The sequence below is a fragment of the Rhipicephalus sanguineus genome, chromosome 7 (genome assembly GCF_013339695.2).
Source record: "Rhipicephalus sanguineus isolate Rsan-2018 chromosome 7, BIME_Rsan_1.4, whole genome shotgun sequence".
Taxonomy (NCBI): Eukaryota; Metazoa; Arthropoda; class Arachnida; order Ixodida; family Ixodidae; genus Rhipicephalus; species Rhipicephalus sanguineus.
In genome coordinates this window covers 165079792-165107600 of record NC_051182.1, presented here as the reverse complement: position 1 = coordinate 165107600, position 27809 = coordinate 165079792, and the positions used below count along the sequence as shown (strand labels likewise).

The 27809-nt window shown below is 48.3% G+C and overlaps 2 protein-coding genes across 2 annotated transcripts in view; one reads left to right on the top strand and one right to left on the bottom strand.

Annotated features, from left to right (window-relative positions):
• LOC119400472 (protein argonaute-1) overlaps positions 1-27809 on the bottom strand; it is a 379544-nt gene that overhangs the window by 187405 nt on the left and 164330 nt on the right. The gene's annotated exons all lie outside the window — the stretch shown is intronic.
• On the top strand, positions 354-27809 carry LOC119400469 (protein argonaute-4). Its single transcript, XM_037667522.2, has 5 exons — positions 354-679; positions 9449-9672; positions 18172-20008; positions 21769-21898; positions 27094-27809. Exons 3-5 carry the CDS (start codon positions 18201-18203, stop codon positions 27748-27750), a joined length of 2595 nt encoding a protein of 864 aa, XP_037523450.1. The 5' UTR covers positions 354-679; positions 9449-9672; positions 18172-18200; the 3' UTR covers positions 27751-27809.

Genomic DNA, 27809 nt, shown 5'->3' with positions numbered 1-27809 from the left:
TGGGCTGTTTGTTTTATGTTTGAACTTATTCAAACTGATATTCATTTATTATTTAACAAACAGAAATTTGTTCATAATATCGGCTGCAATTAAATTTGGCGCTAAGATTAAATGGCATGTCTTCTTTTGGCTTGAATTCTGACTCCTTTTTAAAGTGGCCTCTGAGATTTTGTGCGCCGGCAGATATCCGACGGTGAATTCTCTGAGGCCATACCAACTGCAACTCTGGTCGTGTCTATGGTTAGGTCGCTAGGTGGCCTGGCTAGGCTAGGTATTGGCTAGGTACCTTACGTCATCCACGGTTCCCTAGGATCGTGTTGTGGAGCTTGCCAAGCCCGTCGCCCCGTCGCCTCGGACAGATGTTGCCGATGTGCTCTTGGCGCTCACGACCTCTTGGTCGCAGCCCGTTATCGACGGGCAAGTCACGGTAGGAGGGTGCCCGAGCGACTTCTTAGAGTGCGGCCGGTTTCTGGCCCATACTGAAGCCTACGTAAGCGTAGCGACGGGTTAGACCCCCCTTCTGAAGCGCGTCGCGATAGCGTTAGCAACGTCGACTTTGTAAACAAGAGAGCGGCGTCGTTACGGCGAGTGTCGGCGGCGTACATCATGCAGCGGGGCGGAAAACGTGGTCGAGGCGGTCCGGGCCGGGGCCCAGCCCGGGGAAGAGGACGTGGGCGAGGTGAGAACGTTTTTATTGCTCGTTTTTCGAAGCGGGCGCGTCTCGTCAAATATGGACGGCGCGGCTTCATGCCCGCGTCGTAGCCGCCGCTTCCGTGGCGTCTCGTGACAGTAGCTTACGGGTGCTTTTTAGCAGGGCACATGTGACACTAGCACAGGCATTACCAGAACAATGCTAGTCCCAGCACTCTTATTCCGTTGAGGCCCTACAGCATTCTTATTCCGTTGAGGCCCATCAAAATTGACTTCGCGAGTCTAGCGACAACAAAAAGAAATGCTTAGGCCTCGCAGTATTTGCGCTGGCTGCTTTTCGCACAAGGTTAGTGCAATGCTGTCGTTAATTCGGCACGTAGTAATCCTTGGTATGTGTGCGTTTAGCTCATGCATTATGCGCGTATTGCAGTCAAAGAGGTGTGCGCTGTTCGTTGGTGCCGGACGCAGCGTGGTCTAGTAAGCGACGCGGACTTTATCTGCGATAAATGAAGTTGCTGGGTGGGCCGCTGCGCGCAAACTTTTCAAATTTGCCTCCTTAACCACTTCACGCATTCAGAGTGAGCTGACAGTCAGTCTACTGCGTGTGAAACGTGCGGATTTAAAACCAGAACTATGATTGCGGGTGGCAGCCGTAATGGCGCCCGTTTTCACTTGCCCTGTGCGCGTTTGCGTACGCGTCCGGACGGGAAGTTTTTCATGCTGCATTTTTTTCTTGCTTCGTCCCTGGCGCTTCAAACTCCTACTTTTAACAGCGTACCGTGCCCAAATTCGTGGCAAACTGCAGCGACTGCTTCTGCTAGCTGTAATATGAATAGTGAATTTGATTTGAAACGCGGTAGTGGTCTCCAGCCTGCATTAACTGAATCGTAAGTGTTGGTGCCCAGCGGGAGGGCAGCTGCCCCTTTTTGATTTCCATCCAACAACTGAACAGGAGTGCAAAAAAAAAAAAAGTTCATACTGTTACTTCTACATATAACACGAAATATCGCTGTTCCCAAACATGTTACTCGTTCTGATAAATTAAAATTGTTCTTGTCTTGGCCATGACCTCATCTCAACTTGAAAGCATTTCGTTTGGCCAGAAGCACAAGAGCGGAGGCTTGCCGGGCTGAGCAAAGCTCGTTTAGTGGCGATGCAATGGCATATGTCCTCAGTTCTGCACGCAGTTTATGAAAGTGCCCTTTCTTTTTTTAACCCCCCGTGGGCTCACTTACAGTACATAGTCTGTTTTCCTAGCAGGCTCAACAGTCGGAGAATATGCTCAGAATCGTTATGGAAAACCTGAAAAATCGGGGAACTCGGAAAAATTAAATTGGTAGGTACCCTGGATCTGCTTACACACACTTAAATATGCTCAGAATCGTTATGGAAAACCTGAAAAATCAGGGAACTCGGAAAAATTAAATTGGTAGGTACCTTGGATCTGCTTACACACACTTAATATTTTGGCTACATATTTTGACATCCCAGTGGGATATGTGCCCCGGTAGTATTTTTGCATGCCATTCACAGGCGCTGCGCCAGATTCAAAAGCTGTTCTTGTGCTGAAAGTAAATGAAGAGTTGCTTTGTTTTTTTCATTTTATCTTCCAGTTTGTATTTGCAGTCATCTCAGCCTGCGTAATTTAGTCTTCCTCACTTGTTTTGTTTACCACAGATTGTGCAGGTTGATACTAGTAGTGGGTCTCAGAACAAGCTGGACTACACTAAATAGTGGTAAATAAACGTGGTAAGCATAATTTTGGGTTACTGATGCATTGCCCAGGAGCTGCCGCATAAAGGAAGGGGAAAAAAAGAAACCTTATCGTATCCTAACGCAATGCGAAAAGTCTCTTGGGAGCGATGTCAAACTTATGCGGAAAACTGCAGAGACCCATTGTGTACAGAGGTCAGCATGCTTGTTTAGAATGCTGGAACGGCATGCTTTGGCACCTTCCAGCATGTTCTGGTGCTGAATATACCTATAACAGCCCGCACTTGAGTATTCATCCCTAGTGGCCATGCATGCTGTAATTTGGGATCTTTCTAACCAGGCGCAATTGGCAAATGTCAGAGTGCAGTCTGGAGTGCACCGTTCCAGTGTTGTAGACAAGCCTGACCACCTTTGTACTTTCTGTATTGGTTTGCTCCTCTGTAGGTTTGAAGTCCCGGTGAAAATTTGCTGCATGATGTGTGGTCTGCGTGCAGAGCAATGTTGTAAAGCTTAGATTTACCTGGCTGTGTGTACGGCAAGCCTGGGAGTTGTGTGCTGAGATACTTCGAGGAGTGTGTTATGCATCAGTTCAAAAAGTACTGGTACACCCGTGAGCAAAAGTATACGGACCACGGGAGCATGTGCCGATATTGTTGTCTACGCCTTCTAGTGGCGAGCCATCTGCTTTCAAGAGCATTGCTTAGCCCTCGCATTTGCCAGAACAATGCCCTTGACAGCAGACTGCAATTTCAGCACGCACTCCCATAATCTATATACTTTTGCTTATGGTTCTATATGTCTTAGTATCATTTAGTACCTACAAAATCGTGTTCGGAACTGACCTGGCAGTGATTTATGCATGCTTTAATTCATGTTGTCAGGATGTTAGGTGTACTGTAAAGCAGTTGAAAGAGCTGGGCGTTGGGCCTCTCTTGCTTACTCGTAGCTCGAGTTCTGGATTGGATGGTTGATTAGCTGTGCTCCGCACATACATATGAAGTGTGTGCTATACCATGCGATTTTAAGAGCTGATTTAGTTGGTATTTGGTGCAACACTAACCTGTGCGTATTTGACCTAACTGTACGTTGAAAAAGAGGACAGTGCATGTGCGTGTAGTTCATTTCAGTGCACGCACAACCATCATGCAGCATGCAACAGACTTGAGCATTGCAGTTGGATGACTATAAAAATTTTACTGCACTTCAGTGTATGAATGGCAAAGCCTCTCAAAACACATTATGCCTTCGGCACGTTACGTTGCGTGCATCACATGCCAGTAACGGGTCACACGCCAGTAATGGTAGTTAGCTTACAGGTGTTCTGAGCTAGCTTACAGGTGTTCTGAGCTGACACGCAGAGTAAGATCAAGCAGTGCACATCAGATTATAGTTTCTGGGGTTTTATGTGCCAAGTCGGCGATATGATTATGAGGGATGCCATAGCTGAGGGCTTCTGAAGTTTCGACCACCTTGGGTTCATTAAAAAGACACTAAAGGCAAATATTAAGTCGACGTTGATTGTTTAAATAGCAGTCCAGAAACCTCGTAGTGCTACTTTTATGCCAAGGAAGTGCTTATTTAAATAAAATCAAGTTTTAGTGGTCCGAATTGCGGTAGCGAACTTCAAATCACCTGCCTGAAATCAGTCTTTCACACGCCACTGCTGCCGTGCCCCACGTTGCCCGCCTTTACTGCGCGGCGGCGTGCACTGGCGACATGCACCATTCGGGCATCCGGCAACATTGTCGAACTTTCTGTCAGAGCGACTTTGACGAGTGCGCAAAACACACACGGCAGTACGCGATACCGAAACTACCACTGAGACGCGACTGTGTGAGCGAAGCAGGGTGCCGGGCGAAGCGCAGTTCGGCGAAAACAGAACCTTTGAACCACGCTTGCCGTTCCCCATGGCAACGCCAAAGAGGTTTTTTCCATGAATCAAACAATGTACAAACAGGATTTTATTGCGTCTCTTGATGCAAGGAAGGTTTTTTTTATTGCTGCTAGTTTGATTACTAGTGATTAATTGTAGGCAGACTCTCATACGTCATCGGGATCATTTTAAAAATGTGCTGCTCGTGGCGCTTATCGTGTGATACATTTAGCTTAATTTCTCTTTAAGTAGGGCACTGCTGTTGATAATATTGCTGTTTTAGATGTCATACATTGAGCTTTCACTCTGACATAAATTAATTGCCTTTAGTGTCCCTTTAGCATGCACCTACATCGAAGTACACGGGCCTTTAGCATTTTGCCTCCATCAAGATGCGACTGGGAGTGGAAGCTGCGAGTTGGCAGCCGAGCGCTGTAACCACTGTACCACCGTGGCGGGTGAGCTCGTCAAAGAGCTTGACGTGCAAATACCATGTGTAAGTGTGTTGGGTATGAAGCGAATGTACGTACAGTACTCGTGGATTGAAATAAGACATTTTAGGGCTAAGTAATGCACATGTTTTCGTTTGTCTTCAGTTCGGGTCATATCTGTAATTTCGACTTGAATGTGGAGATCAGAGACATTATCTTTACAGACCAGATTCGTTGTGACATGACGTGGTTATCTCGAGCAGTTGCTCATACAATTCGTTATACTAAAAAATTAGTTGCCTTTGAATCCGTGAGTACTGTACGTACACAAGCGACACACGATACTATTCTGGAGCGCTCGCAGTACGCACACAGGCACGCAACAGGTGGGCCTTGCCTTGCATGCCTACGAAACAGTTAGCTTTGTGTGCTTGCATCTCTTGCATGGCAAAAAGAGCTCTAAAGTTGTGAGACTTTCAGCGAGGCCATCTTGAGGGATATTCTGAATGGTGAAGTCCAGACACACTGCCTACTAAATGTTCTGGCACCCCATTGTCTCTGGTGTTGCTCCGAGAAGTCGTGTGTCCTTGCTCTATCTGACCACTACTATTGTTCAGCATTACCAAAGCTATGGGGTGTTGTAAGGGTTTACTTACGTTATTCGTTGCCTTTACCGGCCTCCCGACACGCACTACCTTGCTATATACTCTTTAGCTGTATGCGCCAAACACCATTGTGGAGATCAACTGTTTTGCACCAGAACCAATCGTAAATGACATAATTACACGACACCAATTAGCTAATACGAGTTACAAACTATATCGATTAGTGGCCACGAATGGCACACCTATAAAACAAACAAAGAACCAAGTTTGGAGGGCCAACCTACCCTTCGGCCAGCGCTGCCCCGATCTCTCACCTCAGAGCGGAAGAAACAGAACAGACATAGGAACATTTGAGAGAAACATGCGGTGCACGATAGCGAGGCGCTGCCTCGGGACTTCGAGACCGCGGAAGGGAGCGCGTGCCTGCCGAGGCCGGACCCCCAACAAGATGGCGTAACCACCAGCCGGCGACGAAGAACAAGAAACGGAGGATCGCCGCTGGCCGGAGAGGCCGAAACATATACGCACCCTCCGAGGTCCCCAAGTGGTCTCCCTGAACCTCGTCGCGCGGCCCTGCTTCTAGGGTGAGCGCGAGCAAGGTCCGAATCTCGCCAAAATTAGGCCAATGGGACACAGTGTTTAACCTTTGAGGGGCGGGGCAGCAGCAGAGTGACAGCGATTTATGACCAGCTGCCACCCATCCGGTCGGGATGAGAGTGATGCGAGAACTCAAGGGAAAATGGCGTCGAGCAACTGGAGCGGACGCCTGAATTCACACAGGTGTAAGCAAGTCACATGCTTGCGCAGTAAAACATGGTTTGAGATATGACCTTACAATTTGCAGGTTTTAGACAGTCGCATCTGTTTGGCCTGTGTTGTGTGATGTCAATGTGAGATGTAAACGCGAAGAATAAACATCGTATGCCTTTATTGTATCGGTAGCCACCGCTAACAGTGGTTACAAATTGCATGGCACGCGATTGCCCGCTTCAATCCAGACTTGCGCTTGTGACTCGTTCACTGCACTGACAGCAACAAATAAATGGTGAAATGAGCCATTGCTTTTGTGCCATCTCACTATGAGGACAAGGCATCGGGTACGTTCTAACATTATTGGCGAGAATAGCTGTTTGTTTAGCCACGCTCGCTAATCTGAGTATGCTGAGAATTTGATAATGATGCTTGGAAATAGTGCAGTATAGGCACGAATACATTGCTGTTGAAGAGTCTGGACATAAATCAAAGCAGTACAAGGGTCAGTTTGGAAGTCACAGCGCATGACGACTGCTTGGTAAATTTGAAGTAGAGGGCACCAACTTCGATGGATGCTCGTGTTTTTTTTTTCTCTATCTGCTCGCTTTGCATGCCCATCATGTGTGCGCAGACACCAGGGGGACGCTGAGCAGACTGTGAGGCGGGGATGAATACACGGTGATTTCCACCCTTCCTATTGGCTAAAGGCGCCTTGCTGCCTCCCAGTGCTGAAGGGAACTTCTGAGATGGGAGTATAGGTAGCAACTTTATTGTATCGGTGGATGTGCCTTGCGAGAGGCCAGGATGCGTACAAGTATGCATGCGCACATCATCACAGTTGCAAGAATGGAGATTGAACAGTCTTGTATCATATAGAACTTAAATCTACCAGGAGCTTCTTGTTTTTTTAATTGCAGTGTGGTTTGTTGTAGGCTCTTCAGTAGCACTCACTTGTATAATCATTTGGCTTGCCTAGCAAATGCCACGGAGCAAGAATTCTCGAGGAGGCGAAACTGCGCTCGCTCGGGCGTCCTAATAAAGTCACGAAATCGGGCACAGCGCTCACGCGCCCTCTGTCGTGAGAGTCCGCTGGCGGAGAAAGGAAAAATGCGCGCGTCCCTCTCACCGCGCTCTCCGACGAAGCTCGTCGGTTCAAGGCCATTCGTCGCCGATTCGCCGTTCGCGCTTCACGCCCGAATGGGTGCGTTTTTGTGCGTCCTCGCCGGCTCCATATTTTAACGCGACAGCGTTAAAGAGCCCGTTTCGCAAAAATACCGGTGTCGGCGTCCGCGTCGGTGAGGCTAGCAATTGAGAAGGCGATGCGCACGGGGCCGATTACGCTATCGCATTCTACTCTTAAAGGCGAAGCTCAAGCGCACTCTAAGTTTTTTCGGTAAATTAACGAGAAAAATGGCGTCATATACAAGAAAACTACCAGCGTGATATCTTTTGTAAAACGTGAAATCTATAATTTTTTATAACGTCAACTCAATGAGTTAGGTATAATTTATTTCAACGAATGATGGGACTTACCCTATATACCATCAATTCAGAGTTATATAGGTTGTTGCGGCGGCCGCGTTTAGATGGAGGCGAAATGCTAAAGGACCGTGTGCTTTCATTTAGGTGCACGTTACAAAACCGCAGGTGGTTGAAATTTCACATTGTCTTTTTTTGAGAACAGCAGACAAGTATCTGGGACAGCACGCGGAAAGATTGAAGGCACGGCGTCTCGTAACAACACTGGACGTTTCGGTTTGTCAAGGAAACTTCGCCACCAAGTTTGCCATAATAGCGCCGCCTGTCTATGTCACTATCCGAGAAGTGCTTCTCGCAAACGTAGTCACGAGGCGTCAGCTGTTGGTCTTTTCTTTGTATGGCGCGAGCCCACGCTTCCAACCTCACTGGGTAACTAGGGACTTCGAAGGTAATTACCTTCTCCTTGCAGGACGCGTACCCACTGCTGCAGTTCGGCGCGACACATTTCCGCCGCATCCTGAAGAAGCACTGGTCGAAATCTGCAAAGCACTCTCCTTTGTCGCGGCGTGAAAAGCGCGCGCAAACATCGAGGAGTCGGCGCCGCCGGCGCAACGCGCGGAAGCCACTGAGAGCGCTAAAGAGAAAGAAACCAGCGAATCGCGAAGGGAGCTTTCCGTCCCAAGGCCACCTGCGCATGCGCGCGCACAACATGCGAGCGAGGAGCGAGGGGCACGTGCATGCGGCGGCGGACGTCGTCTGCTCAGGGGCCACTACTAGCAGTTCGTTTGAAGCGCTGTACGGCCTATAATTCTGGCAGTATCGACTAGGAACTGCAGCTAAAATATCTGTCATATCTACCGATTGATGTTACAGACAGAAATCTTAGAAATTTTACAATGTACGAGGCGCTATCACGATTTTTATGTGTCGCGTCCATAGAAGAGCATGTAAAAGATGGCAACAGGCCGAAAGCGTCATCTGTCGTGCTTCGGCGTAACCGCACTCCGCCGTGACGCTATCGCGCCGCCCTCGCGCGCTGCCGCGGCCGAGAGATTCTTCTCCTCAAATACTTCTTTCTCCGTGCAAATGCCAAGCCTTCATTATAAAATCTTGGCTTGGCATTATGAAAGCTTGGCATGTGTTTGGTCCTGCTCTTTCTGTGTCTCGTTTGTTTGCACTGCCAGGTTTTCATATTCAAGTACTGTAAAATTCTAAGCATGCGCATTTTTCTTCATCAAGTCGGAATAACTGGCAAGGTAGAGGGGGTGTGGTGCTTTTTTGGAATGGCACTTAAATTCAAAATGTCAGCAAAGGTTTCACGCTAGAAAAAAATGCTGTGTGTGGACTTTCTCAGAAGTCTTGTAGCTCTCGTTCATGGCATGGGGCATACAAATACAAAAAACTCAACCGCAATGCGATCAGTCTGTGGGAAGCACGGCATGAGTCTGATGATAAGCCAATGCAACAGCTCCAAGCAACGAACACAATTATCAGAGGCCTTACTTCTGCTGAATATGGCATCATAAGCACCATCTTGGAATACGGATCTCAGAGGTGATGCTTTTGCTGAAGGTACCCTGAAAATCGTCACTGGTGTCTAGCACTAAGGGTGCGATCATCATATGGAAAAAGGTCAAATTTTGGCGACAAATTTCAGGCATAAGCGCTCAGAAAGCTGGCTGCTAAGCAGGACGTGATAGGATTGTGGCAGGCCAGAGTTTCATGGGCGCAGTACATGGCCTCTGTGCGGAGCGTGCAGTGGGGAGGTTGGGGGCGGGGGGGGTTGTGGGCTGTGGGCTGTGGTGCTTTTCCAGAACTACATGGGAATTAGAAATTGGCAGTGAAATTGGAGGGGGCATGTGCTCGGAATTTTTAGGTAGCTCTCTTATATACTTCATAAATAAAGTTCATTGACTGACTGGCCACCTTGTTTGACTTTTCAGATGACGAGAATCGGGACACATCGTTCGCTCAGGCAATGCAGCAAAGACAGGCCGAGGAGCAACAAAGACAGGCCGAGGAGCAACAAAGACGGGCCGAAGAGCAACAACGGCTGTCACAGCAGCAGCAACAACAAAGGCACAACGTGGTGGTGGTGCCCAGAGGGGACGTGGAAAGCAAGCGCCGGCTGCTGCCGCTGCAGCTCGCGAAGTGGCAGAACCAGCGGGTAAGTTACGAAAATGGGGTCCCTCGTGTGTCCCGCTTCCTTGTCATTTGCACTTGTTTCTTTATGCTGTTCGACCACTACAACTCATCATCATTGTTGTTTATGTCCACTGCTGGACGAAGGGGTCTCCCAATGATTTCCAGCCCACCACACGATTAGGTTTCGACAGCGCCTCCAAATTGCTCAAAGGGGCCCTGCCACACTTCTCAGTTACATTGGAATACCGTATTTTCTCGAATCTAAGCCGATCTTTTTTCGAAAAAACTATGTGCGAGTGTGGGAGGGGTCGGCTTAGGTTCGAGTATAGTGATATAAGTTTTTTTTTTTTTCCTGGCCTTGCGAATTTTGGGGGTCTGCTTGAAATCCGGCCCGGCCTAGATTAAATACGGTTGTCACTATTGGCGCATCACTGTTGGCGCATCACATGCGGCAAAATTTTTATTAGGGGTTTGTCACATGTTTCAAGTGCTTGCTCTCTCCTTTTGTACTAGTGAGCACGCTGAAAACTTGCAGGGAGGGGTATCACTAGGAGGCAAGATGATGCATCCCTTAGTCAGTGCACATTATCATCTTGAGCACTTCTTTTAACGCGATAGCGTTAGAGAGCTCGTGTCGCAGAAATTCCGTTGTCGGTGTCGGCACCGTTGGTTGTGAGCGAAAAATCGACCGTGAGCGAAAAATCGAGAAAGCAGCAAATAAAATAAAGAATAACAATTTCGGTTTCATTGAGGATCGAACCCGGGCCGTTCGCGTGGCAAGCAGGTGTCCTACCACGAAGCCACGAGGTTACTTGCAGCTACTTCGGAAAAAAAACACTGCATAAATGCTATGTAGTGGAAGGAGTCTCCTTAACGCATTTTGTTCGACAGGTGTCACGACGAAAACGAGCCCATTCGGCGATTTGTAGGCGCATTTGGGAGACCATCAAACTACGTCGAAAAAGGCCGGGATAGTGCAGCCATCGCCGCTAAAAACACACACGAACTTTCAAACAGCTCTAAAAATGGACAACTATGTCCATCTAGCGGAAAACATATCAACAAGCAAATAGCAAACGCTAGATAATGTCCTGCCATCTGTGAGGCATTGTGAGACTCTTCATGGCCTCCGAGATGGCGAGCGCGCGGCGTGTATCTTAGAGGCCATGCGACTCTTGCTTTAGATCGAAAACCTGTGCCATTCGCGCGCGCGCGTGCGTGCGTGCGTGCGTGCGCGCGCGCGCGCGCGTGTGTGTGTGTAACAAAACACATTAATAAGTATGCACTTAGTGGTTGAAGTGCGCACTAGGGGCCGGATTTCGCTATTGCGTTCAACTCTTAAAGGCGAAGCTTAAGGGTCCCCCAATTTTTTTGCTTCTAACATGCGGCTTGCTTTCAATGCCATCTCAAGTGCGGGGACGTGGCGGCATCCCATGGTGGCCACGATAACTATGCATCTCAGGATGCTCAAATTAACCAACGGCCGTGGCCTTGGCGTATATGGCATTATTTCTAGGGAGAAGAGAATTGCAAATTTCAGGCTGCATGCTGTGCTATGTGTGGCTCACGTCCTAATCTTTCCTGCAGATGCTTTTCCCTGTTTTTTAAAGTATGCCTCAAACGACATAGGCTTGGGGTTTCTGGCAGGTGTGAATATTGACTGTGGAGCATTTTAGGGGACCATCCTGTCGTCTTGCGTTGGCGTCTCTCATAATCCCACATTTGATGTTTATTTGGAACTCTATGCCTGCTTGCCCGTGAACGCCAGTGCCGCCTCTGGGCTAATTTGTCAGTCTGAGGCAACGGAGCAACAGCATCACGAGTTAGGCACAGATCTACAGAAGAGAGAAGTGGAGGCAAAACACCAGACGATAGAACAGAAAATAATCGCGAACCAAATCTGGTAATCACAAGAGAACAGAAAAGGGTAGACAATACAGCTCAGACCACTTATAACGTAACCGCCTACAGTGCAGTACCGGCTATAATGCGGTTTTTTCTGACTCCCGTTTACCCTCCCATAGAACTCCATGTATACGCATACCGCTTACCGTATTCATTCGAAAATAGGTCGGGCACGAATATAGGTCGACCCCTACTTATAGCGCTGTACGAGAAATAAAAAAAAAAATATTCGAAAATAGGTCGACCCATGTTTTTTTTTTTAGAAACAGGAAAATTGAAACATAGCACACCTTTATTTACAATTAAGGGGAGACACTGGTCTCGAAATGAAGTTTTATTATTGGAGATATTGTAATGAAATTGGTTGTGTATATGTATTTCTTCCTCCTGATTTCAAAAATATAATTAGTTTTCATGTACTTCAATTAGTTATCAAATTGTGAGAGCATAAGTAAAATCTAATTAGGTAATTTCTTACGGGTCATTAAGACACTTTCCCTCAGTATTTTTAGGTTCTGTTTAAGATGCAGCTGTAGCCAAAGACCTGCCATGTGGAGCTATGCTATTTATATTGTCACTGAGATATATCATCATATAAGAACTTTCAATCGTATTGACACTGTGTAATCTTGAAATGCAATTAGCTCACATTATTGTTCACAAAATTTCATATGTTCATCTTAGCCACAAGAAAATAGCATAGCTCCACAGTCCTATTTCTTACGAATTCAACGGTATAAAATTTATCAAAATTACCTTACAAAAACATAATGAAAAGATCCGTAAGGCTGGTCAACTTGGCAAAAAATGTGAAGCTGAGAAAATCGCGTTTGAAGTTTGACACGCACTGTATAAATTTATGAAAGGAACCTTTAACCATTAAATTTTATTCACATGTTCCCCATCTATTTCCCTTCAAAACAAAACAGAAAGTGTCTTGTTCCACCCAAGGAATCATATCTAAAAAAATTTTCCAATGTGCAAAGCATGATCAAAACCCCACCATGACAAGCGGCTGGGGGGTTCTGGAAAAGCCATGGGGTATGAGGCTCAAGCGACTGGCTGCTCATGTCTTTTCAGTCTTTAGGAAGAACCTTCTAGATGTTAGGCAGCATGTTACCCTGTAATCTGTATACAGCTCTTTATTACTGCCACACTAGCAGCTTCACTTTCAGTCGCTGTGTTTTCGCAGGCTTTCACTAAACTTTTTAGGTGTCCCTGAAACTTCTTGTGGTGCAAGCCTCGGTGCGAAAGGTTCATACACGCACAAAAGTCTGAAAGGGCAGTAACACCTTTGCCTATCATCTGTATCCCCTTCATGGCCCTCATGTTGACTTCGAAGGGAGTGATGGTGGCAGTTCCGCTCACTCTCGGAGAAGAAAATTGCTTCTTCTCGAAATCACAACTGCTGCAAGAAAAAATAAGCTTTACCGCAAGGCCGTACTCCTTGTCCGTTGCCTTCCTCACGCTGAGACTTTTTGCGTCACATTTGTCGCACTTCGCTTGTGCAAAAAAGTTATTCAAAACTTTCATATCGACGAGCAAAAAATCGGTCCCGGCGTCACCGGTCTGACACTCCGCGCTGACTCCAAGAAGGTCGAACTTGCGCTGGGTAGCCGACTTTCCAGACAGAACGGTCTTCGTTTGCGTCGATCTCTCAACTCGCTGCGCCTGCTCCGCCGTTGAGTAGTACGCGGCATCAACCCGAAGTGTTTCGCTAGTCGAACTTGGTCCCACGGTGTCGTCAGTTGAAGTTCCCGGCAGATCCAAAGGGTCCGGCTGCGACTCCAACTCCGCTGCCGACGGTGCACTTGTAGCCGGCGCCTTCTTGTTCCAAGCCCGTTTTTTATGGCTTCCAAAAGCTCGTTGCGTCGATGGTTTCAGACGAGAGTCTCCAGGCATCTCGATCGCGTGGAAAAACTACCGGCACAAAGTGGAAACACGGTCCGTCGAGAAACACGCACGATCGCAAAAGCAGGCGCACACAAACGGACAGCCACGGCGGAGAACCCAACACAAAGAAAAAAAAATGACGTGTCGGTCGCGCCAGCCAATGGGAGACTCGGAAAGGCGCGCTTGAAAAGCGCGCCGCGTGAGAGCCAATCAGTGGCCTGGAAACGACCTTGAGAAAACTCGCGACGGCGGCCGTTCTGCTTGAGCGACGCCATTTTGAGATGGCGCAAAATGTGCACAAAGAAAACAGCTTCAAATCTAGCCCAAGATGGCGGCGCTCGGCCCGCTGCAACGCTCATGGTGCGCGCGGGAAGTTCGAACAAATTTCGTCCTTTTGGGGACATTTTAGTGCTGCCGGGGTGCTTTGAAAGCCGATTTTATCGCGTTTCCCGACCGAATTTAGCGTTAGCAATTTGAGAGTAGGTGCTCAGAAGTACAAACGCCTCGAAAATAAGCTTTGCGAAAAATCGATTTTTTGACCAATTTTGGCCGTTCCAAGACCCGCGTCTCCCCTTAACTTAGCGCCCTAGTCGCTGCCGGGAGTGTCATGTTCGTCAGATGTGCAAGGAAGGTTGTCGGATTCTTCGCAGGCATCCTCGGCATCCCAAATGACGTCGACTTCGCTGCCATCGATTGCGTTGGAAATGCAGCACTTTTTAAAGCCAGTCACGATAATTTCCGCTGGCAAGTCTTTTCGCGCGTCCTTCACCCATGTCGCAACTTCATTGAGGGAAGCCCTTCTCGCGGCGTCCCGTCGGTGTCATTGCAGCATCCTCCTTCAAGCCGCTCTTTGTAACTCTTCGCCACCCGGTCCTTAATGTAGCCGGGACGTCATACCTAGCGGTATGACGACCAGGTCTGTTGGCCTTCTGCAGGGCCTCCTTGACGCCCGGAGCCTCAGTTCTTTTTCAAGAGCGTCATGCCTGCCAGTTGCTGAGCCGCGAAAAGCACGACGCTATCCATTGCACGCGAACAGTCGGTCCCGCTGCTTCCGCCAGCCCCTAATCAACTTTTACGTCGAACTCACGCTGAGCGGCACAATTGCTGGAATTCTCGGCAAAAAGTATCACTTGACGCTTGAAGTCAGCTGTGTAGCTCTACCGACGTGACACCGTCCAACCGCGCATTTGCAAATGCGAACCGTCAATCCGTCACGTCAGATCAAACAACAAACAAAGAGTGAGGCCTTAGGCCAGTGTGCCAGTGCGGCTGCGCGTCGGCAGGCAGCACGGCTAGGGGGCTAGGGACTTCACGGCCTACCTAGGGAAATCACGGGTTCCAGCGCAAACATGGCGGAGCGGCTGCATTTCGCGGGGGCTTTGAAAAGGCGGTGTGCAGCTATTGCACAAATAACTTTTTTTTCTTAGTTACTTAGTCGGAAAAGGCGAACGGTTACGGTTTTTATACCAGATTTTATGGTATATAATGTGCGTATGTAGCAGGAACTGCTTGAAGAACAGCAGGCGCGGCAGTTGAACGCCATAGGTGCGGTGCTTTTGGTCGCTTTGATCGCGAATATAGGTCGAGATTCTTTGGTCACGAATATAGGTCGATAGCTGATTATGGGCAACATTTTTGGGAAAAAAAGGTCGACCTATATTCGAATAAATACGGTAGTGTGCAGTCCCCTGAGATGAAAGACCGGTTATAATGCGGCTGCCGGAACGTTCTCAAAGATGCGAGGGAGTGAGTGTGCTTCTCAGCGGAGATGCGCCAGCGGGGGAGAGAGCGGCGACGGCGTTACGAAGGAGGAGTGGACGCGGAACGAACGAACAAGGAGCGGGGGGAGGAAAAAGGGGATGGCGGTGGGGGACAGCAGCCCGCCGCGGGTGCGTGGTGTGAGGAGGGGGAGCGGTTGTGTGGCCGACGGAGAAGCCTTTGCCCCCTTGACATGTGCGCTTTGCCCCGTCCGCATGAAATGCACGCTCCGCTACGTACGGGCGCCCGCTTCCGCATCAAGAGCGCATTACCGCTATTTGTCTCCGTCGGGAAAATAGTTGCTTCGTCGTAGAGCGCAGATATCGCGCGTGCAACCTCTATTCCCCCGCAAGTTACAATGCTTTGAGACGCGATTGAGCTTTCGCCTTTGCCACCAACAGGCGGACTTACAAGCTTGAGACTTTTTCAGGATAGTTGCCGCGACTGTTCTCCCGACCGCGAACCGAAACTGCATTTCACGCGTGATGCCCTCGGTTTAGCTCGCAAGTGCGATCTCTTCTACGCCCGATCTCCGTGTTGCCTAGGGCAAGCTTCTCGCGGCGGCATGCCAAGTTGCAATGCGCACGCTAGGCCTAACGAGCGCTAGCTGCCGTGTCGGCGGCCGCGGACTACAGAAGTTGCGGTTTGGGGCCGAGTCAATGAAACATTTTGCAGGGGTGACTTACATCTTTAAAAACGCGGGCGTGCGTGCGAAACACTTGAGTGGTGGTTTGTCGTCGCCACCGTTTTCGACATGGCGCACGCGCAGTGTGCTACTGCGGCGACATCCCGTGACGGCGCATTTTTTTTTTTTTTTGCACTCGTTATGTCGGTACTGCAGGTCCACGGACGCTAACCGTTCAACATTTCCAAATGTAAGCAGACGCAAACTTACGTCCCAGTCGCATGCCTCGATAGTCGGAATCGCGCGCCTACCCGTTCGTCATGTTTTGCACACGTGCAACCTTTCAAAAAGTTGTTTTGGTTATAGTGCGGTACTGCTTACAGTGCGGATATTCGCGACTCCGGCGACTTACGTTACAAGCGGTCTATGCTGTATCACATAATCACTCAAAAAGGACAGAAAAGATACACAAAATAAACATAATGGAAACGCAGGCGAATCATTGCTCTGCAGTTTGCACAGCTTTCACTTAGGGTGGAACTTGCTTTGTTTATTTGCTCAATATACTGGCATGGCAAGTCACTGTCTTGATCCCAAGGTGCTTTGGAACATATTTTAATTCCAAAGTGCCACTGTGCTGCCTTGACTGCTATGCTTTCTTGACAGAAAGAAACGGTAATATGGAACGTGCTCCATGTGCTGGCTTTGCTTATTGAACATACTCCTGATGTGCCTTCTCAAACTGCTCACAAGTAGTTTCACTTATCTTGCTTGAGTGCAATGCAAACAACTGCTGGTGGTATTGTGATGATGCAAAAGGGCTAGCCTAATTAAAATTGCCTGCGCTATTGCAGTGGTTGGTTGTTGCATGGGTGCTTGAATTGTTTCACATGAATTTAGCTTTCTGCTGCCATGGCTAAATTTCTTACTGCTTCCAACCCATTGAGTCACCCGGATAAGTTTTTTGGATAAATCAACAAACTGATTTGAGCACTCTGCGGAAAGTGTGTAATTGGAGATTTTAGTGCAAACATCTGTAGGTTGCAGAATGCTTACACACAATTTCCAGCATTTGGGACGTATGTGGTTTTGCAATCATGCTCACGTGACCAATGTGGCTTTGTTGGGACACTGGCTAGTTTTGTGGTGCAGCAATAGACAGATGCTAAGTGTGGCCTTTGCGGTATTTTATGTGCTGGTGTACGATTGCAGAAGGCTGCAGCCACTGCACTTCTAACTTCTTAAATTCTTCATCAAACTTCATGAAACATGAGGAGGTTATGTATATCTATGTGCTGATTTCAAGTCCCTAATTTTTTATAGCATATTACATATATTTGAAAATGTCACACACAATGTGCATTTTCGGAAACAGGGTCATTTCCTAAACTGAGAGTTATAAGCAAATCGCAGTATCACATAATGTGGAATGAAAACTGTGTGCAACAAAATAAGAATGAATATTCTAAACCCATTTGAACGAAAGTTCTGGTGTGTAGAGCGTTCAATTCAGTTTTTATTTTCCAAGAGGTACTGTCGGCTGCAAAAGTTTGCGGGATCTGCAGCGCATGGTGGAGCGACGGAAAATTGCATTGCTGCGTCTCCTACCGTGACGCAGCAGTTGTTGAGGCTATCGGAAAGCGGTTTCTCTCTTTTTCTCTCTGTACTGGTTCTCTTACCCATCAGGGTTATTACAGGCCTGTGGCACATATGAATTGTGGCACATAACCGTTTATGATTGATAGTTTTTGGGCACGGTCACACACTTAACAGAGCTAGAACAGCACTGTTAAAGTTACTGCAGCCTTGAACTAGTAGTGCAAAGCCTGAAGGAATAGTGGAGCTAGGTGGCCTTCCTTTCTTTGCCTTTTTCTCTGTTTCTCGTATGTTTTTTGTAACAGTTTCTATTTTTTTCTCGCTCTCTTCCCTGTGTTTCCTTCTGTCTTGCTCTGTTTTTTCTACCTCTTTCGTGTGTCTTTTGCTTTCTGTGTCATTCCCTTTCTATCTTTTTATGTCTGTTCTCTCTGTTTCTCTTTCTCTTTGTTTCTTTCTATTGCTTTCTGTCTCTTACGTGCGCCACTTTGCCGAGCAGAGTTTTCGTTTAGCATGCACCTGCTGTGCTCTAGCGGGGCTTGCCAGATTCTTGTGGCACATACCCACCTGTGGTTTTCTGCGGACACCGCTGTTAAAACTAAACAGGCCTAGCTAACTTCATCAGGTTGAGACATAAGATACATCAAAACAAGCCATGTGCCCCTTAAACAAATCAGGATTGTTGAGATCATAGTGATTTAGAACACTTCCTTGTCATGACACACTTCGTTGTTGCACAACTTGCAGGTGCTGTGGCTGCTGGTGAGCCCCTCGACATGGGTGCTGTAAAGAAGGCATTGCCCCCCGAGACCGCTGTCGTTCAAAGGCGAACACCATTCCCACAACGCCCGGAACACGGCAACTTGGGCAGGCGAATAGACCTGTTTGCAAATCACTTCGAGATCTCACTGCCACACGGGGCGGTCTACCACTACGATGTGACAATTATCTCTCCTTCCAAGAAGGAAGAGGAAAAGGCACCCGACCAAAAGAAGCTTCGCTGCCTCAGCACGCGCATTAATCGGCTAGTCATACAGAACCTTGTCGCAAAGTACAGGGGAGAGCTGGACCAGTGTCTTCCAGCCTTTGATGGGCGGAAGAACCTCTACACGCGCAAAGAGCTGCCTTTCAGAAACCGCATGTTCATGGTCCCTTTCCAGGAAGGTGACCGCGAGCAACAGTTTGCAGTCACGATTCAGTACGCAGCCACAGTGAACCTGGATGCGCTGCACCAAGTCTACGAGAGGAGAGTGCGCGTTGTGCCTCAAGAGGTGATACAAGCGCTCGACATAATCATGAGGCACGGACCGTGTGTGACTCTCACACCAGTGGGACGGTCCATCTTCATGCCGCCGAGGCCGGACGACAACAGCTCGCTCGGCGGTGGCCACGAGGTGTGGTTTGGCTATTACACTAGCGTTCGGCCCGCTCAGTGGAAGCCCATGCTGAATGTCGACCGCTCTGCCACGGCATTTTACGAGGCCATCCCGGTGGTGGAGTTCATGTCCAAGCTGCTCTCAGAGGCTCCGGAATCCCTCAGGAAACTCTCCGCGTCGCAATGCACAAAGCTCTCAAAAGAACTAAAGGATCTGAAAGTGCGCGTTCTGCACTTGACCTATCCTCGCAAGTACAAAGTTGCAAAGGTGACGCAGCTCTCGGCGCAGGAGCTGAAGTTCGAACTGGACGGTGGCGTGAAAACGACCGTGGCAGAGTACTTCCGCCAGAAGTACCCGAAGTACATGCGCTTCCCGCACTTGCCCTGCATCCAGGCTGGCACGCCGGCCCGTCCAGTCTACCTGCCGCTTGAGGCCTGCCACATTGTGGAAGCGCAGCCGTACCGAAAGAAACTCAGCGAGACCATGACTTCGGAGATGATAAAGCGCACTGCACAACCGCCAGTGCAGAGATTCAGATCCATCCAGCACTCTGTGAACGACCTGGTCAACAAGAGCCAGCCGTACTTGGACGAATTTGGCATTACGGTTAACACCAAGCCTACAAGGCTTCAGGGGAGGGTGCTGAACCCACCATCCCTCGTGTTTGGAGGCCAGCAGACGCTGCAACCTAAGGATGGCGTGTGGGACCTGCGTAACAGTAGGCTTCTATCTGCCATGCCCATTGACAAGTGGGCCCTGCTGGGTGTCAACTGCCGCCTAGATAAGCAGGCAGTCGGTAACATGGTGCGCATGTTCAAGGACGTTGGCGGCAAACTCGGCATGGCAGTCAAGGACCCCCTCGAAGTGAACAGCGTTTACACGGACCGGGCGCCCATTGTGAAAGTATTAGAAGACCTCAAAAAAAGGCTAGGCGTAGACCTAGTCGTCGTCGTGCTTGGACGCCAGGCGTCCTACGCGGACATTAAGGAGGCGGCAGAGGTGAAGTTGGGAATTCGCACGCAGTGCATCAAGGAGCTGAACATGACGCGCAAGTGCACTGCTCCGCTCATCACCAACCTCTGCCTCAAGATCAATGCCAAACTCGGTGGCACCAACAACGGCCTTCTCGCCGCAGAAAAGCCAGAGATTTTCAAGCAGCCGGTCATCATCATAGGGGCTGACGTGACACACCCGGCACCAGGCGATAGGTGATCACGTTGTTTGAATGATGAGCTGTTACTTGCTTGATGAGAATTACTCTTGCATTAAGTCCAGTTCAACATCCTTATTTTTAAAGGGTCTGTGCACCACTCAAGTAATCATTGAATGACCTCACTATCATAGTTTATACAGTCTATCCCGGATATATCGAACTCGGATATATCGAATTATTGGCTATATCGAACAGTTGAGAAATCCCCTTGAATTTCCCATGCAAAAGTATGGGGCTGGTGTGCACGTATATCGAACTCCCGCACAGCGAAACATCCGCTATATCAAACGCTGCCCCGCACTGAAGCCCAGAAAGTGCATTTTTCCTAACAAATATTCATCATTTTTCGGCCCAGTCCCTCGTCGCGCGCAGGTGACGAAATTGCGTTGCAGCGCTGTCAGTTCACCGCTATATTTGACGCGCGATCCGCAGGTTTTAATGCATGGGCTGGTGTTTTTCAGATTCTGATTGCCGAGGGCGCCAAAATGAGAATTCGAAGTGACTTGGCAGCCTTGTTGTGATGTTTGCATTCCCTTCCTTGTCCGCACACGATGGCATGCGGGCCCGCAAAGCATGGCCTTCGAGATCCGCAACCTTGTGACGTATTTTTAGTGTTTTCGGTTTTAAAATGCAGATCTCAGAGGCTACGCTTTTTTTTTCGCATTTCTCGCCTAAGTAGCGGCTGCCTTCTACAAAGCCATAAGTGCCATCGGTATCGCCAACATGTCGACGGTGGAGAAATGTTTCTTCGTGCAGCGTTGTTAGCGTTGTCTCTTGTGGCATGTGTACTTCTCGCTCCGTTCTTGATAAATCGTCATTCGGGAGTCGAATTAAACATCGTCCCGCTCGTAGCGATAAAAATGATGACCGGTGCTTGGAACGACGTCAAGTAAAGCACCGTCGTGCACTGTGTCCCTACGGGCCTTGGTGCCAGGTGACGACTTTGGGCGCGTCATGACCGCCGACTACGGCGTACGGTGCGTCAGTGAATTTTGCGACTTATTAGCGTTTCCGGGTGCCGTATCGGACGGGAGCACAGCGAGTGACTTTATCGCTGCAGATAACGATGTAGCTGTTTCTGATTGCATCGATGCCGAGATCATAGCTAACGTTGCCGGTGCTGCGGAAATGGACCCATACGGTTTGAAGATGCCAGCCGCCGCTGCCACCGCTAAACCCTTTACCGCGCTACAGAGCTCGCATCAGCGTTCAGCGTCGATCACCGCTGTTGTGGCCAAAGGTGTTGAATTTACTTATCTGGAAAGCTTCAATGATATTGATGATGACTTGATAAATTCACGGCGCGCAAGAAGCAAGACAAGTTTATGGACTAATTTGCATGCGAAATAAAGTGCGCTAACTTGCAAAAGAAGTTCTCGCCTTGTTCTTTAGCATATGTGAGCGAATCGTTATGTTCGCGCTTTTTACGATTTAGGAAAACTGTGTCGAGGCCTGCAGTGCTTTAATTAAAGCCCTAAATACGCATATTTCATATTTCGAATTATCGATATATCGAACTATTCGTGGTCCCCTTCGAGTTCGATATATCCGGGATCGACTGTATTGCCTCGTGCTGTGCCTATTCCATGCCTCCTGCTGTGCTGTTTGGCTCGCATGTCCACAGGAGCATTAACTACCAATCGTCAGCATTTTCTGACCATATTCAGAAAGCGTTGCTGGGAGCTTTTAGCATTGAGTTTTATTTGCCATGCATGAGAAGTACATTTGAACCACCGCATACATCTGTCATTACAGGGTCAAGCCATCCATTGCTGCCTGTGTCGGGAGCATGGACCCAATCCCAGCACGATACAGGGCCTCGATTCGAGTGCAGATCCAAATGGAAGAAGCTGTTGCTCGTGTTGAGATTATTGAAGACTTGAAGGTGAGTCGAGTCGGCCAGACCAGCATGCCTAGGGAATATGGCATTGGCAGGGAAAATAAGTTAGCAGGAATTTCAACACAACATAAGGATTTCACAGGAGAGGTTTTTTTCCACTATTATACTTCTTCAAAAACCCGAAACGATATCCCCCCTCACCCCTTCAAAATTTTCAATGTTTGTTTCAAATGCTCGCATCTCTAGTGCTGGTGAGCATTGTGGTAACGCGCTGCACATAATTCGCTTGACAGCATGATGCCAGTTTGAACTGTAAATAAGGGACTGCCAGTGATCATATAGTGTCGCTTTGGCGTCACGCGGCTCCCATGTTTGATGCCGGCAGGCCGGGAGTTAGGTGCACCGCACTTGTAGCAAGCAGTAGTAAAACGGTAGAAAGACCATAGAATAGAAGATACATAATCTTAAAGCAAACCGGATAATCGCAAGAAAAGAACAGAAGACGATATAAAATATTGCATAATCGCACAAGACTGAAAACTGATAACGCACAAGAACAGAAACAGGGGAGTCAATGCTCTGCAGTTGCTACAGCTTTCACTTGTAGGGATACTGAACAAAATTTTGAAAAATCTACGAAAACACATTCGACTCGGACGACACGACTATTCCTATAAACAGCGTTTATTTCGCGTAATTTCGAGCAGTTGGCCGTATTTTTAGTGGATTGAGAGCGCGGCGGCTGCACGCCACTGCGCTTGTCGACGGCCGTGACGTCGAATGCTCCATCAACTCGAGGGGGGCAACCGGCACGCTCTCTCCTGTCCTGCCACTTCCCTTTCTTCACCTCCTCTCAAGAACCGAGGGTGGCTGGTGTGGCGCTGAGCCTTGTCCCCTATTCCCGACATGGAAGACAAAATAGCGCTTCTTCCTCAAAAACCACTACAACTACCGAGCGTGTCGCGAGCGAGCAAAGATGCAAGGTGCGAGTGACAGTGGTTCCACGAGCTGTGATTGAGACTCCAGAGTTCGACAGGCCTCCAAACCGGATGCGCCAAATACAACCATATGCGTGCGACCCTTCTGCTTCGTCAAGCGACAACGAGGACGACGAGCCAGGTCGGTAGCCGGTACCAGCAATTTATACAGTGACTCAGTCATTATCCTCAAAGTGTTCGGAGCACAAAGTCGTGCTTTGAAGGCACCCACGTTGGCTCCGACGGGCACGCAGCGTGAATCCATATCCTTCGAAGTTTCGGCTCTGTCTGAAAGGTATGACAGGGCTAGTCTCTCTCGACGCTGCTTTTTGCACACCCTAGCGCAGAACAGTGTTGAGGCATTCTGCGTTGTCAGGTGCTTCACCGTTCACATTACTTAGCAGCACACAACACAAACAGCAAATTCGTAGACACGGGCACAAGCTCCTCTGCGAAAACAAATATACGGCCGATAGCGCGGCAATGGCGTCGTTGGCTGCCGGTTGAGCACACACACGGAGAACACCTTCCCGACCGTGAAAACACGTTTTGAGAGAGACGCGCGGCAGCGTGTGGCGGCTTGAGATGTCCATTGGTAAGAGATTTTGCAGCGAGCACGGTTGGAGAGTCGGTATCCGCCGAGTTTCGAGTCACTTCCTCTAGTTCGCGGCGCAGCCGCTAGACGCGCCAATTTGCGAAAAATGCAGTGGTGAAAATTATTGTGGAGATCGGAAAAAGCAGTGCTTCTAAAAAAATACTAGCTCCACAACGGTACAACCGGGCACCGCCATTTTGAGCTCGTCGCGAAGAGCATTTCTTCGTTTTCAAGTTCCCCGCCTCGGCTGGCTCCTCCCTTCGAAAACAAGCGCACAAAAAGCAAAATGTCATTTCGAATGTCATTTCTCTGAATGTCATTTCGAGGCCTCCGATTGGCCGCGTCCACCATGTTGCTCCAGCACGCCTTGCCATTGGTCCGATGCTCGCTCCGAGAGGACAGTCGTCTGCTGCTTACGCGTCGCAATGTTACCTGGTGTTAAGACCGTCGAAAATCGCGCTACGTAGTGACACGTTCACTCTCGTTCTGTGTGCACAGGTCGACGATAATTTAGAATGTGATTACCCTGTAGCACCTGTAGTTTGACAGCTGCAAGCGGAAGTGCAGTCATCGGTGTACGATAGACAATAGCGTGCCGCGCTCGTCGTGAACATCGCAGATGCGCGTCTCGGGTAGAAGTTGAGCTTTTCAGCACTTCATACTCCGTGACGAATAACTTCGCGGGACTACTCATTGTACTCGCGATTGAACATGACGTGCTTTGAAACGTCGGGCACCACAGCCACGCACACCGCGACCGAGCTTACTGCTCGGAGGCGTGGCTAGGCCTAACTCCGCTCACGGCGCTGGTTTAAGAGATGAATCCGAACTTTGCGGGCAAGGACATCGCGCTAGCAAACAAGCTGCACTGTGCTTCGTCGCAAGCAACAAATCTCATCGTCCGCTGGCTCCTCGGAAAGTGCGGATGGGCATTTTGCGCATCGGCAGCGGACATCCCGGCCAAGCTTGTCGCACATTGACTGCTCGGAACGGCGGCCAGCAATTTCGCGCGTCGGCGCCGCAAGATGCGAGACCAAGCACATTACATGCGCCGCTTTTTCGTTGCCGCGGGAGCATTGTGCATTGTCACCGAATGCCGCCAGCCAGCATATTGTGCGCTGACTTCCTGGACCCCGCGGCAGAGTACATCGGCTTGAAAGAAAGCGCTGGTGATGCAATTTAGGCACACTTGGATTTGTGCTTGGTGTCGCCGCCAGCTCTGATGAATCTTCTATAATAACGAAAGCCTCTCAAATTACCGTTTCCACGACCGAGTAAATGATGAAATGCATCACAGGCGAGGTTTGCAAATGAGTGTGGCGCGTGTGAAGCAGGGAGTTGTATTTATATCTGACCAACTCTGTTATTGAATAAACTGCTCAGACATTTGATCCCAGAAATGTTTGCAATAAGTGTGCCAATTTTCATCAAAACCTACGAAGGAATAAGAAAGTTGGTAGTGAATGCCACGTCCCCCACCTTAATTTTATTCAGAAGGTCACTGGAAAGAATGACCTCCGGTACACATCCATTGTTTGTGATGGAGACAGTGATACTCTCCTGACTCTTTCTGAAGAAAAAAATACAGATTTATTCCATTGGCTAAAGAAGACTGTATAAATCATTTAAAAAGAGGATGGGTACAGCTCTGCCAACACCTGTATCTAGAAGCGAGAAGGATCAAAGACTTGGAGGATGGGGTGGCCTGATTAAAAGACTGACTAGTTATTATGGTATGGCTATCCGTGACAACATTGACGTTGATGACATGCAAAAGGCCATAATGACAACATTCTATCACGTCACCTCAGAGATGAAGAGCTGCACAATAAATTCTGCTCACTTGAGTCCCTGAGATGGTGCATGTACTGTGCTACAGAAGCTGAAGGCAAGGCTCCACAACTACACACGTATAAATTGGCAGCACTGCATTTTTGCCAGTCTACCAAAACCTGACCACCCTCAGCTGCTTGGCTGTTGCCAAAAGAAAAAAAAATGCGGCCGAGAGTCTTCATTTGGTAGTTTGGTCAATTCGACCAGAAGAGCTAAACGCTCCACTGATTGCCGCTGAAACAGCTGTCAATGAGGCAACCTGCAGGTATAATACTGGCAGTCTCCATGCTTATTGAGAGTTTTGTGCATCACTTGGCCCAAAGCCTGGAAAGTACTCCATTCGAAGAGCTGCAGAGAAGGATGCCATACGGGAAAAGAAAGGCATCAAAAGTGCACCAAAGCAAGCGCCAAATGCTCAAGAGACCTCTCATCACTAAGGACACCAAAAACTATGATCCTGGTGCATTCTAGACCACTGGACGCTAGGTGACACTTCGAGAGCCGTTTTCTCAAAAGTGCCTTTTCGCCTGCCTGCTGAGTTTGTGCAGCCATTTTCCTCGTAACCATTTGGGCCTATTTTGGCTCAGTTTCTTTTGTCATGTTTCTTAGACTGCAATGCATGTCGTGACATCCTTTCTTTCTCACTTTCACGCTTTGTAGTTTTACGATGTGACTACTTGTTCACCCCAAGAGTGTGCCTGATTTGAAAGTATCAAAAAATTGCAATGCAAGAATGGTGTGTTGCAAAAAAAATGCATGTGCTATGGAGTAATGGTGAGGAATAGTACCCTTAAGGGAAGACACTGCTCTTAAAAATTTTTTTTTCATTTCTTGATCAATTTTGATGAAACTTAGTGACTTTATGTATATTTATGTGCTGATTTCAAATATGCAATTACTTTTTTAGTATATTGTGTAGTTTTTAAAATACGGAATATTTCATGTGCCTTTTGGGGAGCGAGATTATTTCTGAACTGACTAGGTTACAAAGTAAATCAGCATATTATGATAATCTGCATTCGAAACTGTGTGCAGTGCAACAAAAATGAATGTTCTAAACCCATTTGAACAAAAGTTATGGTATGTTGAACATTCGCGAGTGATCAATTTCGAGCTAGAATTTCACTCATGAATGTTCACCATACCATAACTTTTGTTCTAATGGGTTTAGAACACCCAATTTTGTTGCACTGCACACAGTTCCGATTGCAGATTAACGTGATATGCTGATTTACTTTGCAACTAACTCAGTTTAGAAAAAATCTTTCTCCCCAAAAGGCACATGAACTATTATGTATCTTAAAAACTAATCATCATACTAGAAAAATAGTTGCATATTTGAAATTAGCACACAAATATACATTAACTCAGGAAGTTTCATCAAAATCGATCAAAAATAAAACTTTTTTTCAAGTGCCATGTCCCCCCTTAACTTCGTAATATTAAAGAATTCATTATATGGCGGTTCGTTATAAGCGGGTTTAACTAATTTGAGAACCAACATTGGAGAAAACTAAGTGCTGTGCTGTAAAGCACACTTGCGACGTTTGCTGTCGGAACGAGGCCTGCTACGCTGTTTTGAATATGTGAATGGGCTCCCTGTCTGATACGTGGTTTCACAAGATGGCGTTTATGAAAAATGAATCATTGGACTTCTGAGAGTTCAATGCGCTTCGCGAAATCGAAACAAATCTTTCACACCACTTGTGGAAGCTAAATTTGATACCTTGCCTGTCGCCCTCTATTGCCCAGCATCACAGCTTCATGCCTGTGAATAAACTGTACACTTTGCCGTATTTGGTTGATCGTAATGTGTGTTGCTTATGTGCATTTAGGAAATGGTCAAGGACCTGCTCAAGGCTTTCTACCACGAGACTCGGCAAAAGCCCCTGCGCATCATCTTCTATCGGGACGGGGTCAGCGAAGGCCAGTTTGCCGCCGTGCGCGATGAGGAGCTGTCCGCCATCCGGAAAGCCTGCCTGGAGCTCAGCCCTGACGGCTCGTACAAGCCTCCTGTCACGTTCATTGTTGTGCAGAAGCGCCACCACACCCGTTTCATGCCAGCAAACGAGTACGAGGGCGTCGGCCGTGCGAAAAACATTCCTCCGGGCACCACCGTGGACACAGTGGTCACTCACCCCGTGGACTTCGACTTCTTTCTCTGCAGCCACGCTGGCATACAGGGCACGAGCAAGCCCGCACATTACTATGTCGTCCACGACGATGCTAATTTTACTTCGAACGACCTCCAGAAGTTGAGCTACTACTTGTGCCACACGTACGCTCGTTGCGCTCGCAGCGTGAGCATTCCGGCACCTGTCTACTACGCTCACCTGGCCGCGTTCCGTGCTAAAGAGCACATTGCTAGTGCCTGCAACATCTCGAGTGCAAGCAGCGTTAGCTCCAGTGGATCTGACACCCTCTCTACCGAACAGTACGTGAGCGCGGTCAAAGTAACAGAAGCCATGCAGAGAAACATGTACTTCGTGTAAATTCTCTGTAAACGGAGAGCTGCTTTTATGTGACGTTTTAATGCTCAATAAATGGTCTT